A 27,270-nucleotide genomic window follows, 5' to 3' on the forward strand; every position below is an offset into this window, starting at 1 on the left:
ACCATATGCAGAGACCGGCTAGGTATTGAATAGCTAAACAACCTCTAGTCGTACCGTTAGTTACAGTTACATGATGGTTGCTATGTAGCCTATATACAGTGGGGCAAAAAAGTATTTAGTCAGAAGTTACAGGTCTGTGAGAGCCAGAAATCTTGCTTGTTTGTAGGTGACCAAATACCTATTTTCCACCATAATTTGCAAATAAATTCATTAAAAATCCTACAATGTGATTTTCTGGATTTTTTTTCCTCATTTTGTCTGTCATAGTTGAAGTGTACCTATGATGAAAATTACAGGCCTCTCATCTTTTTAAGTGGGAGAACTTGCACAGTTGGTGGCTGACTAAATACTTTTTTTTATAACTAACTAAACATCATCCTGGAAAATTGAATTATTTTGAGTGCCGTTTCACCCTTTCGACAAAACCCAACTGAACCCACATTCAATTTCGTCATTTCTCAAGCATATCAATTACAGAAGCCCTGTTAGCAGTAAGTAAAGATCTGAAGGGAGGGGGGAGAGTTATAGTGGAACACACAGGCTGTGTAAGCTACAGACTGCGTTACATTGACTTGGCAGAAGGTTGGGGGAAAACACTCACCGTTACACCATTGGAATGGTTGTATGAAATCTGACTCCCAGGACTGCAGCAGTAAATCCAGGCCCTGTCAGGAGAAGGCTGGACCTGTGTGAGGGCCAAACTACCAGGTTACCCCGACGCCCGGAAGCCCAAAATCAGTCTCTAAACTGGGGCTAAAAGAAGACAAACGAGTCGCTGGGGTGGTTTGAGGTCGTGGTGGATCGTGACCATGAAAAACCATGAAGATGATCAGAATTCCGAGAAGAAGATTGTGCAGATTCTGGCTGTGCGGTTTTGTCCACTCAGCAATCCATGCGCAACATTCCCAAATCTGGATTAGCTCCCGAGGGTTAGGATTGGGAGGTGTGGGATTGGGAGTGCTGCAGTCCTCGTGTGTGCTCCTTCTCCTCTCTCGACATTGACGTCCAAGTGATGACTGTCAGAGAGAGACGAAGAAATCAGTTTAGTCACATGGCTGTCAATGTCCACTGTTGAAGTGGTGAAATCTGCTCTTGACACTGAGCAAAACTACACACATTTCCTTTCCTCCCAATCAAAACAACACACATTTCCTTTCCTCTCAATCAAAACAGCACACATTTCCTTTCCTCTCAATCAAAACAGCACACATTTCCTTTCCTCTCAATCAAAACAACACACATTTCCTTTCCTCCCAATCAAAACAACACACATTTCCTTTCCTCCCAATCAAAACAGCACACATTTCCTTTCCTCTCAATCAAAACAACACACATTTCCTTTCCTCCCAATCAAAACAACTTGCATTCAGGAGAAAAACAGCCCCATAAATTGCAATCCGGTAAACAACTATCCAGTTCATCACAGTGACAGAAAACCATTCCAAACGACAGAGTCCCTGCTCTTATTCCAGTGTGGGAGGTATTAGTCCCTGCTTTGTCCCCCTCCAAATCCTTCTGAACAGAGGGATTTTCACAAGCCTTATCCCCTCTGTCTGCCCTCTCTTCTCCTCCTCTTCCTCTACTCCTTCAGGGCTCTGATCTACTAGGGGGATAGAGCGTACTCTTCACAGCAGGAAAAACATGATTCCCCCAAAACACAAAGGACAGTCTTCTAGCTGGGATATTTTGCTAGTGTGTACGTGTCTGTGTGGGTGTACGTGTACATGTCTGTGTGTGTATTTAGGAGGGGGAAGTTCCTACTCTCCCTCTAACCATCTGCTGCTTCGATTGAGAAAAATGTTGAGATAAAGACAGTCTCCCACCTCCAGCTGGCCTGGTCATGGTGGCAGGGTTCCCTCTTCGTCTCAATCCATAATGGTGGTCTAGAAATCTGCCTCGATCCTCCTCTGCTGCTTCTGCTATTGCTCCTGCTGTTCCTATATTTCTGCCTCTGCCTCTCTCAATTCAATACAAGGGTCTCTCTCTCTCTCTCTCTCTCTCTCTTTGGTTTGTAAACAGAGCTCTGGCTGTTGGTCATGTGACCAGTCCTTTGCCTCGCAACTCTCGGTTCCCTCCCCCCTCCCTCTCCTTTGGACCCTCCCCCTCTCCCTCCGTCCTCCAATCCCTGTCTCTCTCCCTCTCTCCCTGGGAGAGATGAAAACAGGCATAGGCAGGAGGGTAGGCAGAGGGGCTTAGACATAGACGAATGAGACGACTGGAGACGGTGTGAGGGTTGTGAGTTTCTCCCTCTGTGTGTGTTGGAGTCTTGCAGGAAAGACAGGGAGGGCCCAGTCAGTGACATGTGCACTGCTGCTGTCCAGACAACCAAACAACATCCCAGTTGCTCATTAATTATGTGCTATATGTACGTTGCAACCCAGCAATACAAAGCCAGGCAGGGTGAGGGAAAGGCCAGCAGCCAGCCCTTTTAGTCAAAACAACAAAACTATCACTGGGCAACAAAACCAACATGGCTACCACAGCCAACGCATATAGGGGGATTGGGAAGCTAGCTCTATCAGTCAAAGCCCTGATTATTTTCCAGTTTTGTTTCTCTTGATCTATAGTCCATATATAAACGTGTGCCTATCATGTTGGTAGAGAGACAGGAGCAGTGTTGGAGAGAGGGAAATACAGAGAAAGGGAGATCAAGAGAAAGCAGAAAGAAAGACAAATACTAGAGAGTGAAAGATGGCCAGAGACATCCATCCTTCCACCCACACAGTCAGTCCTGCCAGGCCAACAGGCCTCAGAGACAACAGCTGCAGGATTTGGGCTGTAGGGTAGGGAGCTAGGAAGGAGGATATATGCTTTCCTGGCACCCTGGTTCCCTGGGCCAAGTTCATTAGGCACCAAACAGAAGAAAACAGACTAAAACAGCCCTTTGGGGAAAAAAAACAAATGAATTTCACATGTGAAGGTTCCCTGGGCCATGTTCATTTGGCACCAAACGGAAGAAAACAGACCAAAACAGCCCTTATGGGTGAAAAAACAGATTCATTTCACATGTGAGGTATTCCAAAAACACGTTTTCATGTTATCTTATGTGAAGTTAATATGTTAACATATGACAACATGAAACTACACGTGACAACGTGATCACGTGCAGTGTTCCAAAAACATGTGTTTTTCTGTCATATTTTTTTTTCTAGAAAACCATTTTTACATCAGCAGATGTCACAAAGTGATTATACAGAAACTCAGCTTAAAACCCCAAAGAGCAAGCAATGCAGATGTAGAAGCCCGGTGGCTAGGAAAAACTCCCTAGAAAGGCAGGAACCTCAAGGTAAACCAGGTTCTGAGTGGTGACCACTCTTCTTCTGGCTGTGCCAGGTGGAGATTACAAGAGTACATGGCCATTATAGCCAGATTGTTCTTCAAGATGTTGTAAAAGTTTAATAGATGACCAGCAACGTCAAATTATATTCACAATGGTTATAGAGGGTGCAGCAGGTCAACATCTCAAGACTAAATGTCAGTTGGCTTTTCATAGCTGAGCATTCAGAGGTCGAGATAGCAGGTGCAGTATAGAGAGAGAGAGAGAGGGTCAAAACAGAAGATCCAAGATAAGGTATCATGTCCGCTGAACAGGTCAGAGTTCCATAGCCTCAGGCAGAACAGCAGAAAATGGATCAGCAACATGACCAGGTGGACTAGGGGGTGGACAGCCAGGAGTCCTCAGGCCAAGTAGTGCTGAGGCATGGTCTGGCCCTAGGGCTCAGGTCCTCTGGGAAGGGCGAGGAAGAGAGAGAGAGAGAGAGAGAGAGAGAGAGAGAGAGAGAGAGAGAGAGAAAGATGGGAGAATTCGAGGAAGCATACTTAAGATCACACAGGACACCAGATAAGACATGAGAAATACACCAGATAGGACAGACTGACCCTAACTCCCCCGCACATCGGGGAACACTGTGGCCCTGTCTGACGATACCCTGCTCTCCCATAGCATACCAGGGAGGGAGTGACTCCCTGAACCTATCTAATGAGAAACTGTTGTTTTCTTACTAATGAAAATGACCAGTGTGTGGGAGGATACCCTGTTCCCAGATCTGCTCTTTAGCTAAGCCCTATGGTCATAACAGTTGCCTATACAGCCCAAACTGATCTGGGACGAGCTGCTATGAGGAGGAAGTAGAGGCTTCCACGGGATCCGGGGGATTCATTACATTCTCATCATCCTATAATTATGACATCATCATTATCCAGCACAGCTGTATTGTCTGTCGGTCCAAGATGAATCTCTGCTCCCAGAACCAAATCAGCTACTCTGTTCAACGCTTCCACGAGAGTGTAGTACAAAACAAGATGAAGATGTTCAGTCGATATGGACATTTTTGATTTATAAGGATGCCCTAGGCTCCATTAACATCCTCAAATCAAATTTCATTGGTCAACTACACGTGTTTAGCAGATGTTATTGTAGGTGCAGCAAAATGCTTGTATCTGGTGTCCTGTGATTTAAAAATGAGCAGGGTGTTGACCATTCTTTTATACCTCAATGGTGTTGACAAGCAGCTTTGGGGGGTTAGATTTGGTATTTGTAGTTTTTCTACCCTCTAGTGGTATGCTATAGGAGAGCAGTGTTATGTCAAACCGTCAACAACTCACTGATATATTAGGATAAATGTCATCTATCGCCATGCATATGTAATTAAATAAATGGCATTTTAAGAAATGTTATTTTAAAAGCTTTGTGACAGTTAAAGTGAAGTAAACATTGATTGCCAAAAGGCTACCTGACTGATTAAAAAGCACTTTCTTTACCTGAAAGCTTGGGGATAGGATGAAACGAAAGAGAGATACAAATCCTGACCCTGTTTCTATTTTCTATCCCATCATGTAAATTGTTATGGCTGAGTGTGTGTGTGTGTGTGTGTGTCCAGTTTACATGCAATGACTGAGTGAGATGGATTATCAGGTCATGAGGACACTTGTCATGGTTGAGAGAAGGCTTGGAATTCTTAATTGAGTCACAACTGTAAATACCATATGGAATTACATGCAGTATGCTGATGTTTTAGTATCTGGGTTACAGTTGACAGATGTTCTTCAATTTGTAAATTCTGTTTTTTACAGAATTGTGACAATCAATAAAAGTTCATTTTGAGTGTGTCAAAGAACATTCCAGAACAACAATCTAACACTATCGGTCAGCATTAGAGTATGAAAAGAAGTTTAAATCATTGATTGTTTGCAAAATGCCACTAATACAAACCGTACTACTCATGGTAGCTTTTAAGCCAGCATTCAGGGCATTCTGATCAAAATCAAATCAAATCAAATGTGTTTATATAGCCCTTCTTACATCAGCTGATATCTCAAAGTGCTGTACAGAAACCCAGCCTAAAACCCCAAACAGCAAGCAATGCAGGTGCAGAAGCAGGGTGGCTAGGAAAAACTCCCTAGAAAGGCTAAAACTTAGGAAGAAACCTAGAGAGGAACCAGGCTATGAGGGGTGGCCAGTCCTCTTCTGGCTGTGTCGGGTGGAGATTATAACAGAACATGGCCAAGATGTTCAAATGTTCATAAATGACCAGCATGGTCAAATAATAATAATCACAATAGTTGTCGAGGGTGCAGCAAGTCAGCACCTCAGGAGTAAATATCAGTTGGCTTTTCATAGCTGATCATTAAGAGTATCTCTACCGCTCCTGCTGTCTCTAGAGAGTTGAACACAGCAGGTCTGTGACAGGTAACACATCCGGTGAACAGGTCAGGGTTCCATAGCTGCAGGCCAGATGGACTGGGGACAGCAAGGAGTCATTATGCCAGGTAGTCCTGAGGCATGGTCCTAGGGCTCAGGTCCTCCGAGAGAGAGAAAGAAAGAGAGAAAGAGAGAATTAGAGAGAGCATACTTAAATTCACAAAGGACACATAAGTACATAAGACATATGTACTTCCGGCGCCGACAGAGATGGCCGCCTCGCTTCGCGTTCCTAGGAAACTATGCAGTTTTTTGTTTTTTTACGTGTTATTATTTACATTAGTACCCCAGGTCATCGTAGGTTTCATTACATATAGTCAATAAGAACTACTGAATATAAGAGCAGCGTCAACTCACCATCAGTACGACCTAGAATATGACTTTCCCGAAGCGGATCCTGTGTTCTGCCTTTCACCCAGGACAACGGAATGGATCCCAGCCGGCGACCCAAAAAAACGACTTCGTAGAAGAGGGAAACGTAGCGGTCTTCTGGTCAGACTCCGGAGACGGGCTCATCGTGCACCACTCCCCAGTATACTTCTCGCCAATGTCCAGTCTCTTGACAACAAGGTTGATGAAATCCGAGCAAGGGTAGCATTCCAGAGGGACATCAGAGACTGTAACGTTCTTTGCTTCACGGAAACATAGCTCACTGGAGAGACGCTATCGGAGTCGGTGCAGCCAGCTGGTTTCTCCACGCATCGCGCCGACAGAAACAAACATCTTTCTGGTAAGAAGAGGGGCGGGGGCATATGCCTTATGGCTAACGAGACGTGGTGTGGTCACAAAAGCATACAGGAACTCAAGTCCTTCTGTTCACCTGATTTAGAATTCCTCACAATCAAATGTCGACCGCATTATCTACCAAGGGAATTCTCTTCGATTATAATCACAGCCGTATATATTCCCCCCCAAGCAGACACATCGATGGCTCTGAATGAACTTTATTTGACTCTTTGCAAACTGGAATCCATACATCCTGAGGCTGCATTCATTGTAGCTGGGGATTTTAACAAGGCTAATCTGAAAATAAGACTCCCTAAATTGTATCAGCATATCGATTGCGCAACCAGGGCCCTGTGCAACTGGGTACTGGACTTCCTGACGGGCCGCCCCCAGGTGGTGAGGGTAGGCAACAACATCTCCACCCCGCTGATCCTCAACACTGGGGCCCCACAAGGGTGCGTTCTGAGCCCTCTCCTGTACTCCCTGTTCACCCACGACTGCGTGGCCACGCATGCCTCCAACTCAATCATCAAGTTTGCGAACGACACAACAGTGGTAGGCTTGATTACCAACAACGACGAGACGGCCTACAGGGAGGAGGTGAGGGCCCTCGGAGTGTGGTGTCAGGAAAATAACCTCACACTCAACGTCAACAAAACTAAGGAGATGATTGTGGACTTCAGGAAACAGCAGAGGGAACACCCCCCTATCCACATCGATGGAACAGTAGTGGAGAGGGTAGCAAGTTTTAAGTTCCTCGGCATACACATCACAGACAAACTGAATTGGTTCACCCACATGGACAGCATCGTGAAGAAGGCGCAGCAGCGCCTCTTCAACCTCAGGAGGCTGAAGAAATTCGGCTTGTCACCAAAAGCACTCACAAACTTCTACAGATGCACAATCGAGAGCATCCTGGCAGGCTGTATCACTGCCTGGTATGGCAACTGCTCCGCCCACAACCGTAAGGCTCTCCAGAGGGTAGTGAGGTCTGCACAACGCATCACCGGGGGCAAACTACCTGCCCTCCAGGACACCTACACCACCCGATGTTACAGGAAGGCCATAAAGATCATCAAGGACAACAACCACCCGAGCCACTGCCTGTTCACCCCGCTATCATCCAGAAGGCGAGGTCAGTACAGGTGCATCAAAGCTGGGACCGAGAGACTGAAAAACAGCTTCTATCTCAAGGCCATCAGACTGTTAAACAGCCACCACTAACATTGAGTGGCTGCTGCCAACACACTGACTCAACTCCAGCCACTTTAATAATGGGAATTGATGGGAAATGATGTAAAATATATCACTAGCCACTTTAAACAAGGCTCCCTAATATAATGTTTACATACCCTACATTATTCATCTCATATGTATACGTATATACTGTACTCTATATCATCTACTGCATCTTTATGTAATACATGTATCACTAGCCACTTTAACTATGCCACTTTGTTTACATACTCATCTGATATGTATATACTGTACTCGATACCATCTACTGTATCTTGCCTATGCCGCTCTGTACCATCACTCATTCATATATCTTTATGTACATATTCTTTATCCCCCTACACTTGTGTGTATAAGACAGTAGGTTTGGAATTGTTAGTTAGATTACTTGTTGGTTATTACTGCATTGTCGGAACTAGAAGCACAAGCATTTCGCTACACTCGCATTAACATCTGCAAACCATGTGTATGTGACAAATAAAATTTGATTTGATTTGAGAAGTACTCCAGATATAACAAACTGACCCTATCCCCCCGACACATAAACTACTGCAGCATAAATACTGGAGGCTGAGACAGGAGGGGTCAGGACACACTGTGGCCCCATCCGATGATACTCCCGGACAGGGCCAAACAGGAAGGATATAACCCCACCCACTTTTCCAAAGCACAGCCTCCACACCACTAGAGGGATATCTTCAACCACCAACTTGCCATCTTGAGACAAGGCCGAGTATAGCCCACAAAGATCTCCGCCACGGCACAACCCAAGGGGGGGTGCCAAACCGGACAGGAAGATCACGTCAGTGACTCAACCCACTCGAGTGACGCACCCCTCCTAGGGACGGCATAAAAGAGCACCAGTAAGCCAGTGACTCAGCCCCTGTAATAGGGTTAGAGGCAGAGAATCCCAGTGGAGAGAGGGGAACCGGCCAGGCAGAGACAGCAAGGGCGGTTCGTTGCTCCAGAGCCTTTCCGTTCACCTTCACACTATTTGTTTGGTATTCTACAAAGGGTTTAGCAAAGAAACAACAATGCTTTTAAGGAAGACAAAAGTTGATTCCACAAGCATGAGACGCACCCAACAGGATAATTCTGGCTCGAAGTCTCATTGGTTTTTGAATTACAATATCTTTGTCGTGGAACCTCTCATAGCCAAGTTGATCACACCAATGCTGCATTCATACAGTTGAAGTCGGAAGTTTACATACACTTATGTTGGAGTCATTAAAACTATAGCAAACTATAGTTTTGTCAAGTCGGTTAGGACATCTACTTTGTGCATGACACAAGTAATTTTTCCAACTATTGTTACAGACAAACTATTTCACTTACAATTCACTGTATCACAATTCCAGTGGGTCATAAGTTTACATACACTAAGTTGACTGTGCCTTTAAACAGCTTGGAAAATTCCAGAAAATGATGTCATAGCTTTAGAAGCTTCTGATAGGCTAATTGTCATCATTTGAGTCAATTGGAGGTGTACCTGTGGATGTATTTCAAGGCCTACCTTCAAACTCAATGCATATTTGCTTGACATCATGGGAAAATCAAAAGAATTCAGCCAAGACCTCAGGAAAAAAATTGTGGACCACCACAAATCTGGTTCATCCTTGGGAGCAATTTCCAAACACCTGAAGGTACGTTCATCTCGTTCATCTGTACAAACAATAGTACGCAAAGTATAAACTCCATGGGACCACACAGCCGTCATACCGCTCAGGAAGAAGACGCATTCTGTCTCCTAGAGATGAACGTACTTTGGTGCGAAAAGTGCAAATCAATCCCAGAACAACAGCAAAGGACCTTGTGACGATGCTGGAGGAAACAGGTACAAAAGTATCTATATCCACAGTAAAACGAGTCCTATACCGACATAACCTGAAAGGCCGGTCTGCAAGGAAGAAGCCACTGCTCCAAAACCACCATCAAAAAGCCAGACTACGGTTTGCAACTGCACATGGGGACAAAGATCGTACTTTTTGGAGAAATGTCCTCTGGTCTGATGAAACAAAAATGGAGCTGTTTGGCCATAATGACCATCGTTATGTTTGGAAAAGTGGGAGGCTTGCAAGCCGAAGAACACCATCCCAACAGTGAAGCACTCGGGTGGCAGCATCATGTTGTGGCGGTGCTTTGCTGCAGGAGGGACTGGTGTACTTCACAAAATGGATGGCATCATGAGGAGGAAAATTATGTGGATATATTGAGGCAACATCTCAAGACATCAGTCAGGAAGTTAAAGCTTGGTCGCAAATGGGTCTTCCAAATGGACATTGACCCGAAGCATACTTCCAAAGTTTTGGCAAAATGGCTTAAGGACAACAAAGTCAAGGTTTTGGAGTGGCCATCACAAAGCCCTGACCTCAATCCTATAGAAAATTTGTGGGCAGAACTGAAAAAGTGTGTTCGAGCAAGGAGACCTACAAACCTGAATCAGTTACACCAGCTTTGTCAGGAGGAATGGGACAAAATTCACCCAACTTATTGTGGGAAGCTTGTGGAAGGCTACCCAAAACGTTTGACCCAAGTTAAACAATTTAAAGGCAATGCTACCAAACACTAATTGAGTGTATGTAAACTTCTGACCCACTAGGAATGTGATGAAAGAAATAAAAGCTGAAATAAATCATTCTCTCTACTATTATTCTGACATGTCACATTCTTAAAATAAGGTGGTGATCATAACTGTCATAAGACAGGGAATCTTTACTCAGATGAAATGTCAGGAATTGTGAAAAACTGAGTTTAAATGTATTTGGCTGAGGTGTATGTAAACTTCCAACTTCTACTGTATTTCCTGGTAGGAAAACGACAAATCTTAGAAACACATTTTTTTTTTTTTTTTTGGGGGGGGGGGTCTCAGAATTATGTTTTTTATGTAAGCTAGAATGAATAAAAAAGTGATGAATGTATGTTGATTCTACAAGGAGCCATTTGATGTTTGGTTTAATTGATAAAGAATTTTTCAAAAGTCTACACAGAGCAGTAATAACAACAAACAGACAGTACATCATCATGACATATCTGACACATTATGTACAAAAACAGTTATTTTGAAAGAGATTGTCTGCACCTAAATGTGAACTAGGTGAATATGGAAACTACCAACGACAACTTACCTGGGATATACACTTGATATATCTCGATGCCGCTTCTCTCGATATCACCTCGGGCTGATCAAAGATATTCTTGCATGGAATCTTCACTAACAATTTAACAATTTCCACTTCCGTCATTCCCTCAATGAGGGTAGAATTCCCAAACTGACGAATGTCCAAGTTGACGCTGAACGCACACAGGAAGCTCTTCCCGTCGATAAGAGTCACAGATATCCACACCATGGGCGCGACCAAGGACCGCTGCGTGATCGAAACGAACATGTAACGAAGGATCGTCGGATCCTTCACCCTCTTCCCTGTCGGTCTTTTCCACTCCTCAGCTAACATCGAAACATTGTTATTCAACACGAACCCTAGTAGGAAGAACCAGTAGTCCAATTCCATAGGCATAGTTGTACTCCGGGATACAAGGGCAGCTAAACTCGAAGGCTGAGTAGAGCTGGGCACTAGCTAGGGCCATGATACCACAGATGCCATTCATAAAGGACTCCTGATTGGATTGGAGGAACTGGAACATCATACGGAACTTATCCATCTTGAATGGTCTGCTGGTGGCGCCTTTTTTAAATGTACTGAGATCTATAGAAAAAAAGATGGATCCAGTTGTTTGAAAGCAATTTGATAGTGCTGCCTCTGAAGTATTCAAATCTGTGGGAAAACACGGAGGCAGATGTTTGAAGTCAACAACAACAAAAATGTGACCGGGCCCAAAATGTGAAAGGCACTCAGTCATTTGATGTTGGAGAAATCTTGTAGCCCTGTGTCTGTGTAAATTTGCAACTCATAAAATGTAGACAAGGAAGTAATTGAAGATGTTGTTTACAAGTAGTACTGACTAAACAATTGAATCAATCTCCCACTGCTTTATAATGAAACATCAATGGTTTAAGTGTCTGAAAAAGACTTAACAAAATAGACAGTGAGAAATCAATCATTTAAGTAACTGAGAAAAAAGGCCTACATACGTCACAATAGGCTTTTCTCCTCTTCCAAGTATGCAGGTGGTGAAATAATCTCAAATGATGACAAGGCAACAAATGGACGATCACAAATATTTCTTCAACTTCTCTTGATTACACTCCAGCGTTGCCAAACCTCTTGGTAGACTAACTCTCCTCTTTCTAGTAGGCAAATGGAATATTGTTGATTCTGATGCTCACTCAACCCTTCAAGAACAGTCTATGGGGATGTGGAATGGTAGAAAGCAAAGGCAAGGTCACGTCATCTGCCATCAGCTAGGCCCCGCCCTGTGAAGGCACCTGCACTCCTTTCTCTGTTGTACTGATGTAACAGGTTTCCCATCTCCCCCTCGCCATTGTCCCAAGAGCAAGAAGAGGTTTGATATGTTTATTTGCAGTTGTCTGGACAGGATGAGGTGGTTTTCGGTCTCTAACCAGAATGACAAAGCTGAAATTCCCACAGCTGAGATGCAAAAATAGTTTCAGCCCATTCAAATGATCTGGGTTATTCTCTGAAATATTTGTTCACAGATTAATGAGTCACTGTTTCCACTTGGGAATCACAGTGATGTGACTGGCATCTCTGTATTTAACAATATTATTTATAGACCAAATCCATTACTTTATAATGAATTATACCAGTACACATACAGTATACTGCTGTCATCTTATATACCCTTAGTCACACGTGACTTTTACTATAGTACATAAGGTTTAGGCATCCTCTGGCCTGCCTTCCTGTGTTGAGTCTTGCCTATACAATAGCAATGGGTTTTACGTGGCATCCAACTGCACCTAGGAGAAGGAGGCACAGCCGTACAAAAACAGTTAAAGCTAGCTAATACCAGTTCATACCCCACAGGACCATATAAAAGCTTGTGTTTAGTCCCCTATTGTGGGACACAAGTCATTTTCCATACATTGTTAGCTTTTGTTTGAACAGCATTGTTAATGTGAGGGTATGATCAAAAACATGGAATATTCTATTATTCTACTCATGGCATCACATAATGATATATTACTATTATCTGGTGTTGTCCTGCTATCCGGTAGTGTAAAGTACTTAAGTAAAAATACTTGAAAGTACCACTTAAGTAGTTGTTTTGGGTATCTGTACTATACGATTTATATTTTTGCCAATTTTTACTTTACTACATTCCTAAAGAAAATAATGTACTTTTTTACATCATCCATTTTCCCTGACACCCAAAAGTTATCATTACATTTTGACAGGAAAACGGTCCAATTCACACACTTATCAAGAGAACATCCCCTGGTCATCTATACTGCCTTTGATCTGACTCTAAACACAAATGCTTCATTTGTAAATTATGTCTGAGCGTCCCTCTGGATATCCGCCAATAAAAATGGTGCTGTCTGGTTTGCTTAATATAACATTTGAAATAGCTTTTACATTTTCTTTTGAAAAAGTACATTTACTTTTGATACTTATGTATATTTTACACCAAATATTTTAACTTTTGCTCAAGTAGTATTTTACTGTGTGACTCCCTTTTACCGGAGTCATTTTCTATTAAAGTATCTTTACATCTACTCAAGTATGACAACTGAGTACTTTTTCCACCACTGCCAGTAGCTTTAGATGTATGTCAGTAGTAGAATCTTTCTACAGACAGCAAAGGAATTTACTCAAACGAAGTACAGTTTACTCTGGATTTACTCTGATAGCCACAGAAGGATGTAGCAGACGTGAGAACTTTGGAAGAAAACGGTCCCTGCTTTTTAAATGATAGTTGGTCAACAATTTCAGAGAAAATAAAATCAAAAACATGGAAGAAAGGAACATATTGAAGCATTTTCAGAAATTAAGCAAGAATGTGTGCTTTTGAATGAATAAAATCTGAAGTCCAAATCGATTTTAGTCATCCATTGACTAACGAAAGAGATAAATGTAGTCTTGGTTTTATTTGGAAAAGTATGTTTCTCCACCAACTGTGTGTTTTAGTTTTTGGGGGGAATAGTTAATTAATTTACAAGATTTCCAATTAGACATTTATTTTCAGATTCAAAATGGCTTTATTGGCATGACAAACATTGAGCTAATGTTGCCAAAGCATCACTACAACTGCATTGAATGGTATACATTGTAATGAATAAAATATACAATGATAACAGTGAATAACAATGAAAAGGACAATAGGCTAAACATGGTAACAATAACATGCTACTACCATTAGGTCTCACACAGAATAGCTACTGTGACGATAAGGCAGGAAGAACATTCGGTTTTTAGAATACTGTGGTGCAGGTGGTATAGCCCCGTGTTCTACTGTGCACATTCAGTATGCATGATAGCCAGTTGTCTGGTGTTCCCACAGATAGGTTTGCTCGCATGCTCATCGCACGGACGTCGATCTGTGCCCGAGCAAGAGTGCCGAGACAGATACTGGTGGTAACACATGCGAAGAACAAATCTACTGAATGCCAGTATCGTCATGCGAATTCCCGTCATCATACCTGTATCATCTGCAGTGCCTGACTTGGGCAGGAGCTCACTGGAGCTGAGTACCGGCACCTCACATGTTCTACTGCTTGACCTCCTGTTCCTATCGTATCCTACCTGAGATACGTCTATAGTTGACTCTGCTTCCTCATGTACATGAAGCTCGAGGTCAAAAGTTCACATAAAGTGGAAGGTCTGTGAGGCAGTAGAGAAATACGTTTAGCAGAACCTACACCACTCCAGGGTTAAACAAACGCATGGGGAGCTATGCCAAACACACATGTCAGGTTCTTAAAGTTTGGGTTGAGTGGATAAATAAAGTCAAAGTGTTGTATTATTTTCTCCTTCACCATTAGTCAAAACCTCAGACTATCTTGAAAGCCTGGTCAAAGAGTACACAGGGTGACACAGTGAAATACACAAACAAAAACAGGTTTTGGTTCAAGGGAATAACTACCTAAACTTGAATTCAATTTCAAATCATGATACTGTAAATATATTCTCTAAAAACTGAGTCAGTCAAACACTAAAAGGCCACAAGGCAATTTCCCCTTACCTGCACCTTTCCCCCATAAAGCCATACCTTAAAAAAAGAGACCCTAATTTAAAGAAACAGTCAACCACTGAAATTAAATCAAATTGTATTTGTCTTATGCGCCGAATACAACAGACCTTACAGTGAAATGCATACTTACAAGCCCTTAACCAACAGTGCAGTTAAGGAAAATACCTAAAGAAATAAGAAATAAAGTAACAAATAATTAAAGAGCAGCAGTTCAAATAACAATAGTGAGGGGGGTGCTGGTACAGTCAATGTGCGGGGGCACCGGTGTCGATGTAATTGAGGTAATATATACACACACGTGGGTTAAAGTGACTTATGCATAGATAATAACAGAAAGCAGCAGCAGTGTAAAAGAGGGTGGGGGGGGGGCAATGCAAGTAGTCTGGGTAGCCATTTGATTAGATGTTCAGGAGTCTTATGGCTTGGGGGTAGAAGCTGTTTAGAAGCCTCTTGGACCTAGATTTGGCACTCTGGTACCGCCTGTCGTGCGGTAGCAGAGAGAACAGTCTAGGGTGGCTGGTGTCTGACAATTTTTAGGGCCTTCCTCTGACACCGCCTGTTATAGAGGTCCTGGATGGCAGGAAGCTTGGCCCCAGTGATGTACTGGGACGTACGCACTACCCTCTGTTGTGCCTTGCGGTCGGAGGCCTAGCAATTGCCATAACAGGCAGTGATGCAACCAGGCAGGATGCTCTCGATGGTGCAGCTGTAGAACCTTTTGAGGATTTGAGGACCCATGCCTGATAGTTGAGAATTGTCTGTTAATTGAATGATTAGAATATTCTGCCCTGAAACATAAAATTGTATGGAGTTGATTAGAATGTATAAAATCATAATCAATAAATGTGTAGTCCTAGTCAGAATTAGGGTAAAACAATGTCTTTATGGTATTTTAAACACAGACTGTCTGAGCTTGGTGCCGACCTGACTAGAGATTTGGGAGAGAACGGTGTCACGCTCGCTATCCTCAAACTCCCTGTCATAAATCGACCAAGGCGCAGCGTGCATGTAGTTCCACATCTTTTAATGAAAGTGAAACCAAAAAACAAACAGGTAAACAGCAAAGAGCGTGACGCAACCCAGGTGCACACAAACACACACGGAAAAATAATTACCCACAAAACACAGGTGGGAAAAGGCTCCCTAAGTATGGTTCTCAATCAGAGACAACAATTGACAGCTGCCTCCGATTGGGAACCATACCAAGCCAAACACATAGAAATAGAAAACATAGAACAAAACACGTAGAAAACAAAACACGTAGAATGCCCACCCCAACTCACGCCCTGACCAAACCAAAATAAAGACATTAAAAAGGAAGTAAGGTCAGGAGGTGACAAACGGAGAGTATGTCTCAAGGACAAGGCTGGGTAGTGAGACAGACAGTGTGTGCGTAGCAGGACATGTGTGTGCATATGTTTGTGTGTGCGTATGTTTGTGTGTGCGTATGTTTGTGTGTATGTGTGGGCGTGAGAAGTCAGTATAAAATGAATTGTTTTGACGGGAGAACGTTCCTGTGAATAAACCTTTTTGACTATTTAGCTGGGCCTCCGTCTGTTTCTTTAAACCAGGATCTTACAAATTCTGGTCTGCAGACAGAGTAATATAATTAAATTGGGTTATGTAACTGGAGAACATAATTCTCTAATCAACGCCAAATCTTTTCAGTCTCCTGAGGGGGAATAGGTTGTCGTGCCCTCTTCACGACTGTCTTGGTATGCTTGGACCATGTTAGTTTGTTGGTGATGTGGACACCAAGGAACTTGAAGCTCTCAACCTGCTCCACTACAGCCCCGTCGATGAGAATGGGGACGTGCTCGGTCCTCTTTTTCCTGTAGTCCACAATCATCTCCTTAGTCTTGATCACGTTGAGGGAGAGGTTGTTGTCCTGGCACCACACGACCAGGTCTCTGACCTCCTCCCTATATGCTGTCTCGTCGTTGCTGTTGATCAGACCTACTGCTGTTGTGTCATCCGCAAACTTAATGATGGTGTTGGAGTCGTGCCTGGCCGTGCAGTCATGAGTGAACAGGGGGTGCAGGAGGGGACTGAGCGTCACCCCTGAGGGGCCCCATTGTTAAGGATCAGCGTGTCGGATGTATTGTTACCTACCCTCACCACCTGGGGGCGGCCCATCTGGAAGTCCAGGATCCAGTTGCAAAGGGAAGTGTTTAGTCCCAGTGTCCTTAGCTTAGTGATGAGCTTTGAGGGTACTATGGTTTTGAACACTGAGCTGTAGTCAATGAATAGGATTCTCACATAGGTGTTCCTTTGGTCCATGTGTGAAAGGGCAGTGTGGCGTGCAATAGAGATTGCATCATCTGTGGATCTGTCAGGGCAGTATGCAAATTGGAGTGGGTCTGATTTTTTAATTATATTACATAGGATTTTATCCTACCAATGTACACAATCTACTCCACATTTCCAAAGTGAACGAACAATTATAGAACATTTTCCACATTTTGGGAGGGATTATTCCATTTAAAAGCGCACTCATTATTCATGTATCTCCCCTTTTGTGCATATTCAAATGCTTTACCGGTCAACGGATAATATATGTATATAAAAATAATGTTGACACTAGGATATAAAAGCATGCTGATGTCATTGACATTGAGATAACGAGTCAGATCTGCCTCTGTGTGCCATTGTATTTGACATTTTTGTGGTGGCAGCATCATGTTATGTGTATGCTTGCCACCGGCAGGGGCTGGGGAGTTTGTCAGGATCAAAAGAAATATGAAAGGAGCAAAACCCAGGTAAAAAGTTAGAGGAATACACATCTCAGTCTTCTGAAACCCCTGGGATAGAGTTGTATCTTTCAGTGGGGCAATTACACAATTTTCTATGCAAAAGACACACCAGAATAGCTTTCCAAGAGGTGTTGAGTGTTCCAGCCTCAGTCCTGACATACATTTCAGAGACACGGTATGAATATTGCCATTGTCCATCAATTAATTACAACTCAATTTACTGAGCTTGAGCAATTTTGACAAAACAATGGATAAATGTTGCCCTAAGACAGCTTTTCCCAAACTCGGTCCTGGGGACCCCAAGGGGTGCACATTTTGGATTTTGTCTCAGCATTATACAGCTGATTCAAAAAATCTATTTAATCATCAAGCTTTGATTATTTGAAGCAGCTGTTTAGGTAGCACTAGGGCAAAAACCAAAACGTGCACCCCTAGTTTGGTAAACGCTGCCCTAGGAGTTGTTTAAAGTTGGTAGAATCTTATTCAAAACAATTCATAGCTGTAATGGCTGCCAAATGTGCTTGGGGTGTTTAAAAAAAATACATGTATAATTATTTGGAAAATGTTCTGTAATTCACTTTGAAAATGTGGAGTAGGTTGTGTAGATAGCAAAATGTAAATCCTTGTCTTATTCTACTCCACAGAGACAATGTTAAGGATGCAAGATACCGTTCTTTGGGTGTTTGTGCTGGCAGTTAGTCTACTGTATCCCATCCCCAGAGAGGACAGAACAGGACAGGTTCAGGAGCAGGATGATCACATAATGGGCATGCAGGAGCGTGAAGATTGGCTGCTGAGGGAGAGGGCAAAGCTGGAACAGGAAGTGTCACCACTGGTAACCCAAGAGGAAGGGCCCATCGACCAAAAACCCTTACAACTTGAAGTAAAACAGGTCTATCAAATCAACCAGAACCATTATCAAAAGGGCTTGGAAGAGACTCTTATCGAACAGAAACATTCTGAAGAGAACAAAGAGAAGAAAGATGAAGAGAAAGAGGAGGGATCTCACATTGACCATAAGCTTTCACAAGTACACCAAGATGTACCTAAGAAAGAGCAAAACCTCTCACCAGAGGACAAGGAACAGTCTACCATTGACCTCAGGCTATCAATAACCCTTTCACAAGGAAACGACCAACAGCAGCATGCTTCGGACACAGAGGCATTTCACAATGACAAGAAGCTGTACAACTTGGACAAGGATATGGCGAATGTCAATCGACAGTGGCCACAAGAGGTCCAGAGTGGTAGTTGCCATAGTGACCAACAGACGTCACCAGAGCGTCAGGAAGAATCTCAGGTCGACCAACTGCAATCGAAAACAGACCAGGAAGCAGAGCAGGAGGTGCCACCCATCTTCAGTACATCATCAGAGGGGAACCAGCAAGAGTATCTCACAGACCAGCCGTCTAACACACATCAGGAAGTAAAAGTACCACCTAACCTCAGAAAGTCAGACGACCAGCAACATCTCAGAGAACAATATAACACAAACCAGGAAGAGACACCGATTCTCAGCGAATCATCAAAGGATGACCAGCAGTAGGAGCATGTCAATAATATCATAGACTCGGAGAGCGACTACACCTGGTACCTATGGAACACATACTCCCTCATCTCTTTTGTTCATTTCTCCATTACATTCTTCAGAAGACGTTTACAGAAGAACCACCATCCAGGAGAGATAATTCAGGAGGATATGGAAGACATCTCTGTCGACAAAAACCTCTCGGCTGAAGTTCCGCTACCGGACTGTGATACACTCAACCGTTTTTATGACAAATGTGTCAAAGTCTCACCCAATGAGAGCTGGAGGGTGACTGGATTAATTATATTTATTATAGTCAACAGCGCTTTATCAATTATACCAGAGATGCTATTAAAGGTTTTGCAGAACAGACTGAAGCAACCAGCCTGATGGCTTGGCAGAATAGATGTGATATATGCGTGATTTTCGGGACCATGTTTGTGTTTACATCCCAAATAACACAGCTCCGGACGAATCAGTGACCGAAGCCTCAGCTGGTTTGACCACCCTGGCTCACGGTTTGGCAGAAAACTCTGGGGTGGATACTTATGACTAATTGGTTTGATAGTACATTTGGAAAATGGAAAAATATTATGATCACTGTATTATGGGCTACATTCACCTGTGTGACTGTTTTAGTTTGATGGGGCTGTTGTCTAATTCCCTGTGTACGAGGCCTTATTTCCAGGACTCTGGAGAAATCGATGACAATAGATGGTGAGGTACCAGGGGATTCCAGGTTCTTACCCGTGGAGTGCTGAATGCATGTCTACAGAACAAGTAGATGAATCTGGATCCTTCATTTGCGGGGAACTTGTGTTTGATATTTAGGGAGGTTAGGTTGTATCTTGTTTCAATATTAAACTTGTTTTATGAAGATTGTAACGAAAATCCTGATAAGAGTTATGATTCTGATGTAGGCCTAAGAAACAGTCAGTGCGAATGCAAGTAGTGGGTTATGTTTAGGTGATGTTTTGATGACAAGAAATATTTCTAATTAAAATCAAAATAGGTTTTTTAATTTGACAATACAATTACATGTTTGGATGTATAATATTTAATCAAAGGGTGGATATGTTGAGGGAATTTTTGTCGATGACTAATTGTTTACATTTCAATCAGGACTGACTAATCAGAACACTGTTACTGTATATGTACTAATCAGAATACTATGTTACTGTATATGTATGAATTTTATTTTTAATCCTAGTACTGAATATGTGTGTAAATATGAATTAGAACAATGACTGTCTGTACCATGGTAGAAATTAATTAACTCATAGCCAGACTGGCTAGAAGGCTTATCTACACAAGCTGACCTTGGCTCGGTCATATATTATCTTAATAGGGAGACACATGTGAGAACCATACAGCCATTGTACTAGAGCGGAGATGACACAGGCTGGTACTAAAACTAATGACATTTTCAGTTTATAACCTGTGGTAAAATCTGTACTGGGAGTACTAGTGAATAAAAGCTGCTGGTTGACTTTAAGACTGGGCTCTGTCCATTTTATACAAATAAGGGTTAAACAAATCCTTATGAATTGACAGAGTGTTTGATTTTAATTGGGTATTAAAACAGGAATTTAATTCCTGTAACACTGGTCTCCGATGAGCCTACAGGTGAAGAAGCTGGATGTTAAGGTCCCGGGCTGGTATAGTTACTCGTGGTCTGCAGTTGTGAGGCCAGTTAGACAATGCCCAGTTCTCAAATGTGCAGCAGTTTATGGTAGTAAAATTAACAAAATTCTGCACACTCCCTCAATTTAGACATCTGTGGTCTTGTGACTACTACTGCAAACAAAACATCCCCAATATGTATGTCTTAAAGTAATCAACTTTTTATTTCAACCTAGTTCTGCCTGTATCTCTGCAGCCATTTTGAAGGAACTCAATACACAGTTTAAAAAGTTTATTTTATCAAAAGAACTGTCCACTGCTCAAACTCTCCCAGCAGCACCTAAAACAATGAGGGAGAAAGCTATTATTGTCAGAAATTTGTGCTCATAATATATTAACATAAGAATTAAACATTCTTAAGAATTAAGCAGAGGGGCTAAGTACCTTCAGTAAGCCCCATCATTGAAGGTTTCCATGCTCCATGTTTTATTCTTAGCATGGTCGTCATGGGCCATCGTCGTAAAATGACTGGTCACAGTTTGTGCGTGAGCTATGAGAGCGTTATTAGATAAGTATTGCATTTTCCACAGATTACAGTCAAACCATAATGTAAAATGGTGGTATGAAAGCCCACATTAAGTCTTCAAAATGGCTTCCCATTCCCCATTCTATAATGCGCTCAGATGAAAGGGTTGGTGACAATGAGGCAAGACTGGTCATGAACCGGGCCTATATGCTCACCGGAGGGTTGTAGAGAAGGAGAAGGGCAAGAGCCGGCACAGCATGAGCAAACCGCAGCTTCACCATACAGTGCCACCCACCTAGGACAATCACAAGAAATATTAGTTAACCCTCATAGCAAGGAGTCCCTCAGAATGCAAGTCAATCACTCAGGTGAACCTACTTTTCAGTCTTTGTGTCATAGTTGCAGGATTTGAAACTTGGAGTTGGAGTGACATTCCCTGTAGTTATTTCACAGTGCAAGTGGAGTTTCTGGAAGAAAATAAATGTACGTTCTTTAAGGTGCATTACTGTAGGCCTATAGTATTAAAGAAGCAAACCATCATGATTAGTTGTTTGGAGATTCACACGAGTCAGACCTGATTGTCCAGGCCCTGGAAGATGAAAGCTCCGACAGTGAACCTCAAAGCATTGTTGGTTGTGTGTGACAGGAACTTTGACTGGACAGTATTCTTGCCATCCACCATGCATCTAGTGAAGAGAAGGTTGTGTACTTAACACTCCAATTTGGGACAAGGTTCACTCGCTGGTTCTTATGCTCGCCTTGTAAACTAGGGACTGAGTTACAAAAGACACTAGGGCTGTTTACACAGGCAGACCGTTCTGATTTCTCTCTTGGTTGAGGTTTAACACTTGGCATCCCATATATTGCATTACCACCCCCAACTGAATTATAGGCCCATGACACTGATACAAAATGGGAACCAAAAATACACTGAATATTACCCTACTTTAACCTCATCTGATCCTTCCCCAGGCCAATGGGCTGAGAGGACAGGACACTACCATGCTACACGCTGTGCTTGTCCTCTGTACCTTACTGAAGCATACATGTCAGTCATTGGCCTATCCCTCTGTGCTGTCAGACATCCCAGTCACAGGAATCCTCAGAATTGCTCACCCTTGACCCATTCTGTACTACCCTCCCTCAGCACTTCTCTGACTAGCCACCGGACACTTCTGATCCCCAGCAACATGTGCACCCTACAGTCGACCACTTTATCCAACGAAACTACACAACCCTCTATCCCATGCCCTTCTACACATCCACATTTTGGAATCTCCCTCCTACACATTGTGACATGACCATAAATGTTGCAGCTGAAACAGAGCAGTGGATTCACCACAAAAGCTCCAACAGGATAACTGATACATCCTAACATGATCTTGTCAGGTAAACACTGACTCAAATCAAAAGGGCTGACAGTGACACTGTCGCCACTGGGTCTGCGTCGCACCAAACTTGACAGGAATCTTCCACTTCCATTGCGCCACCCCAGAAATCACTCCCTTCAAATGGTGCGCAAAGCAAGACTATACTAGTTAACTGCTCCCTCTGAGCTAAACAAACAAGTCCAGTCCACCGACTCAAAAGCACACCCTCTTTTCCACCCCTGGATCAGCCAAAAGACCTGGTTCCATCCTCTTCAAAAATCTCAGTCCCACTGGACCAAAATGCATCATCATAACCATGTCCAGCATCACAAACCTTTACCCCTTCAATTTCACCTCCATAACTCAAACTGGCATCTGGCCCACTTTCAACTTGACAGTCTTCCTCGACCTACCCCTTTCCCTGTTATTGCTAGTCAAATTCAAACCCAACCTCTTTCCCTCCAATCCTCTTCCCTTAACCAATTACCGGACTCTTGAAAATAATCCATTTTCCCAAACCAAAATTTCTTTAGCCTTGGGAGACATGCTAAGCTCTGTACTCCCACATCAAATGTCAATTTGACCAATCAGATAAGTTTAGACTTGATGTGATTGGTCTTTCAAGCAATTAGTGGACAAAATAGAATTAGGCTGCCTGTGTAAAACTGCCCAGCTGTGGAATCTAGCCAATTAACAAGCAAGAAATTAACTACCATGAACAAAACAAAACCAGGCCAAGATAAATTGTAGTTCTGTAACAAAGTAGTTTTACCCATAGTTGTCGACCACAGTGTATTTGAGAGTGGAGTTGGGGCTAGCAGTCACATAACAGTTGTTAATATACACCCGCCGATGCAAAGAAATAGTGGGAACTTTGGCCTCAAAGTACATTGGTTGTCCAATGATATAGGTTGTATTTCCAGTGAGCTTGTTCCATGATTCTGAAGAGAAAGGATAGAGTTAAGGTTCTTTAATAGAAAACAATACTGCAAGTGCATTCAGATTTAGGTGACATCTGTCAAGTCAACTCACCATCATAAGATGTGAGGGTGACGCCAACCTTGGATCTAAGGGCCTTGAAGACTTTTCCCGCCAAACGAGGATGAAAGCCAAACTTGTAAGAGTGGTGGATCCTGTAGAAAATGGCCATTAGTGCAGTCAGACACTCAAATAGTATCCAGACTAGCATACTACCTAGTATGGAGCCATGTATAGGATATGCTAATGTGGACATTGGAACGTAGCCACCAAATGTGAAATCATGATGAAGTGGTGGTTCACCGATTGTAGCGGCATTCGATGTGAACAGAGAATGGCAACTCCCTCACAATACCGCCTATGGCCTCTGGCTCGTACTTCAGCACGTTGGAGTAGGAAATATAGTCAGCGGTACACTGGAATAGGAGAAACAACTCTAAAAACCACCAATACATCTGAACATACTCAATCATTACAGCCATGGAAATATAATCCCTTCAGACCATTGCAATTTGACTGGATCACTCAGGGCATACATTTGATGTCTGAGTGACAGGGGATTGTATTTCTGATGGCATTGGTAGCCAACCTTTCTATGGAAGCTACAGCTTTTGATGTTGTAGAGCATGTAGTAGTGTTCCGCGGTGGATTGGTTGACTTTGCATTTGTGGAGTTTGAGGTACTTGCAGGCGTCGGGGTTGGTGAAGGCGTCCTTTCTGATTCTCACATAAATCCTGTCGAGGTGGCACAGGACCTCAACCTTCTTAGAGTGAACTGGAGGAGTGGTGGGTGGAGAGGCGGTGGGCAGCAGGATGTGCTTGACTGAGAGTGGCAGCGGCCTGAACTTCCCTTCAGGCTTGAAGACATTCGCTTGGTCCTCAGAAGCACGAATAGGGATGTATTCTGGTAGCTTCAGATAGTCTGGTTTATGAGAATGCTCCAACATGGGAGTGGCCACGATTTGAGAACGAGATCTGACCTTGGGTTCAGAGTTGTCATCAAACCTCAACATCTCGTCCCACACAAACTCAGTGTCATTCCCATCATCAACAGCTAAAGGGAAGCCCTTACCTGGCAAACCATAAGCAGAGTAGTAACTCATGAGCAAAAGCATCAATTTCACCACCATCTTGCCATTCACCACCAAATCTCTCTCAATAATCCAGAGCAGTAAAAAGGTGTATGAGAGAACCACCATTTGCTTGTGTGTTTTATATACTAGCTACAGCACCCAAGTAATTGCAACACCTGGTGATGACTTTAATCAGTAGCAGAATCAACCAATCAGCAGTCACCAGGGCCCAGTTTTTCAAAAGTTATATGATCACAGTTTCATTTTAAAGCAGATATAAATCGCCTTCTGACGGGGAATGAACGTTTATTATGTTCAACAGGGAGGGGCAATTGAAAGTAAGATTCACAATAAAAGGTTTAATTGTTGAAACCTTTCTAGCCTGTCTATCTATGGGTAACAGGGTTGACGTTACATTTGACCCACTGACATTTTCACCACAAAATGGGCCAAAAGAGTAGAACCAGCCCACCTGCTTTAATACTATAGTTTGACTATAAGTTGTTAAATATTTCTTCTGAAATACTTTTTTTTTAAATAAATTGTTTCACCACATGAAAACGAGAGCTCAGTTCAGAGTTGACCTTAAAATTAGGGACAGACGCAAATGAATCACATTAAACTAATAATCTTCAGAAATGATTTTGTCAAAGCAGAAAAATAACAAAGCAATAAAATAACTAGGGCTTTACAATGATGGTGGACTCTTGGGGAAATGTTGGTATTAAGTAGGGTTAAAATCTTCCATAGAAGTCAGAGGGTGTGCAGTCACATGTCAAAATTAGTCATTTTGGCACTTTAGCAAGGCATTATTCATATTAGAAATCTGCTTATTGAATAATCCATGTGGTATATATTTAAGGGCACTTCAATTAATATAACAGGCTTTTAAAATGCAATATCGGTGCACAATTTTGACCCTACTTAAAATATCAAAGAGAAGCAAAAGGCACTCATTTTGTGGATCGACCCAACTGTTGGTAGCAGTAAATCACCAACCTTGGTTTTATACCTTTTCAAATAATACACTTCAGGTGGCAGTATGCACCCTTTCAGTTTGTTGACCAACTCAAAGAAGTAGTAGAATAAGAAAATGGGCTACTTCAAAATGGAGATGAGATGGCCTCAATGTTGCTGCCCATACTCTCACAGACACCATAATGGGACAGATACAATGTTGCGTCACAGAGAGAACAAGGAGCGAGATGTTTCACCATGAAATCTTAACTTCCAGGTTAGAGTACCGCTACTCGAAAGCGGCAGCTCTACCCTTTAGCTCAGTGTGGCTGTTGCCTGTAATCCATCGCTTCTGATTGGGGTATGTACGTACAGTCACTGTGGGAATGAAGTCATCGATTCACTTATTGATGAAGCCGGTGACTGATGTGGTGTACTCCTCAATGTCATCGGAAGAATCCCGGAACATATTCCAGTCTGTGCTAGCAAAACAGTCCTGTAGCTTAGCATCTGCTTCATCTGACCACTTTTTTTTTGACCGAGTCACTGGTGCTTCCTGCTTTAATTTAGAATGATTGTCAGATTTGCCAAATGGGGGGCGAGGGAGTGCTTTGTACGTGTTTCTGTGTGTGGAGTAAAGGTGGTCTAGAGTTCTTTTCCCTCTGGTTGCACGTTTAACATGTTGAGAGAAATGAGGTAAAACGGATTTAATTTTCCCTACATTAAAGTCCCCGGCCACTAGGAGCGCCACTTATGGATGAGCGTATTTCCTTTAACCTGTCACACTCTCCCCGACAAAATAAATGTCCCAACATTACCAACATTGTCTTCTTCAACAGTCTGTATGCACTGGACCTTGAAAATCCTCTTCTGTACGGTAGTACTTGAGCAGAGGTCAAGGGCCACAGTTCAAATATAACTAACAAGTTATATTCACAGTCCATATATGTTGACCAGCTGTATAACATAAGCAGTCTTTTCTCATACTATTGATCAACATTCCATACATTTTAATGATCTATATGAATAGTCTGCAAATTGTCTCTTGTGACAGTCTGGGAAATCAGTCAGTAGTCCATGGTCAAACATGTCAACTCTGTAGCCTCATGTTTGCTGAAGCCCATACATGTAAAGTGGCTGAAAGTAACATTGCTGTAGTGATGGCAGCCATGGAACCAGTCCTGGTGCAGAGTAGACAGGGAACAACTGTGGCTGGATACTGTAGCAGGAAGGGATACCAAGCTGATCATAGGTGATGGAGGTCTTGGAGGGTGTCTCTCTCTTTGTGGCAGCTGGTAGGCTGGTTCCTCAGGTTCAGCAGCATCAGTTAATGAAGGAAAGGCCCTTGGTGGATGATCATCAGGCAAATTTTCATCAGGCAAGTTCATCTCCTCAGCAGTGTTAGAGTTGCGTCAATTCGAATCTGGTATCAGGATAAATATGACAATGAGTCACCGATTGTATACTATGTATTTTTTATTAGCTAAGCAATAAGTGATAAATGCAATTTTCGTATATACGGGCTCTCTGTCCCACCACGCAGGGCAAACAGAGAACTGACAGGATGTATGTAAACAGTATTCTTTATACTGTGATAGACATAGTTCCAACCCGTCTGTTGGCCTATCACAGTAGAGGCTGGGTGTGGTTTAAACTTGCTCAGCCTATTGCAGGCGCTCAGGCGGGT

General features: G+C 42.8%; 1 protein-coding gene and 1 pseudogene across 1 annotated transcript; both read right to left on the reverse strand.

Moving 5' to 3' along the window:
• Nucleotides 1–701: 701 nt before the first annotated feature.
• On the reverse strand, nt 702–11,338 carry LOC112263602 (annotated as a pseudogene).
• Nucleotides 11,339–20,957: 9,619 nt separating this feature from the next.
• On the reverse strand, nt 20,958–24,755 carry LOC121840443 (zona pellucida sperm-binding protein 3-like). Its single transcript, XM_042303858.1, has 9 exons — nt 24,144–24,755; nt 23,858–23,970; nt 23,609–23,709; nt 23,349–23,517; nt 21,781–21,892; nt 21,585–21,673; nt 21,422–21,501; nt 21,125–21,230; nt 20,958–21,020 (listed from the first exon to the last, which is right to left on the reverse strand). The coding sequence occupies exons 1-8, from the start codon at nt 24,750–24,752 to the stop codon at nt 21,127–21,129; spliced, it is 1,377 nt and encodes a 458-aa protein (XP_042159792.1). The 5' UTR covers nt 24,753–24,755; the 3' UTR covers nt 20,958–21,020; nt 21,125–21,126.
• Between the last annotated feature and the right edge of the window lie 2,515 nt (nt 24,756–27,270).

Source organism: Oncorhynchus tshawytscha, linkage group LG02 (genome assembly GCF_018296145.1).
Source record: "Oncorhynchus tshawytscha isolate Ot180627B linkage group LG02, Otsh_v2.0, whole genome shotgun sequence".
In the NCBI taxonomy this organism is placed as follows: domain Eukaryota; kingdom Metazoa; phylum Chordata; class Actinopteri; order Salmoniformes; family Salmonidae; genus Oncorhynchus; species Oncorhynchus tshawytscha.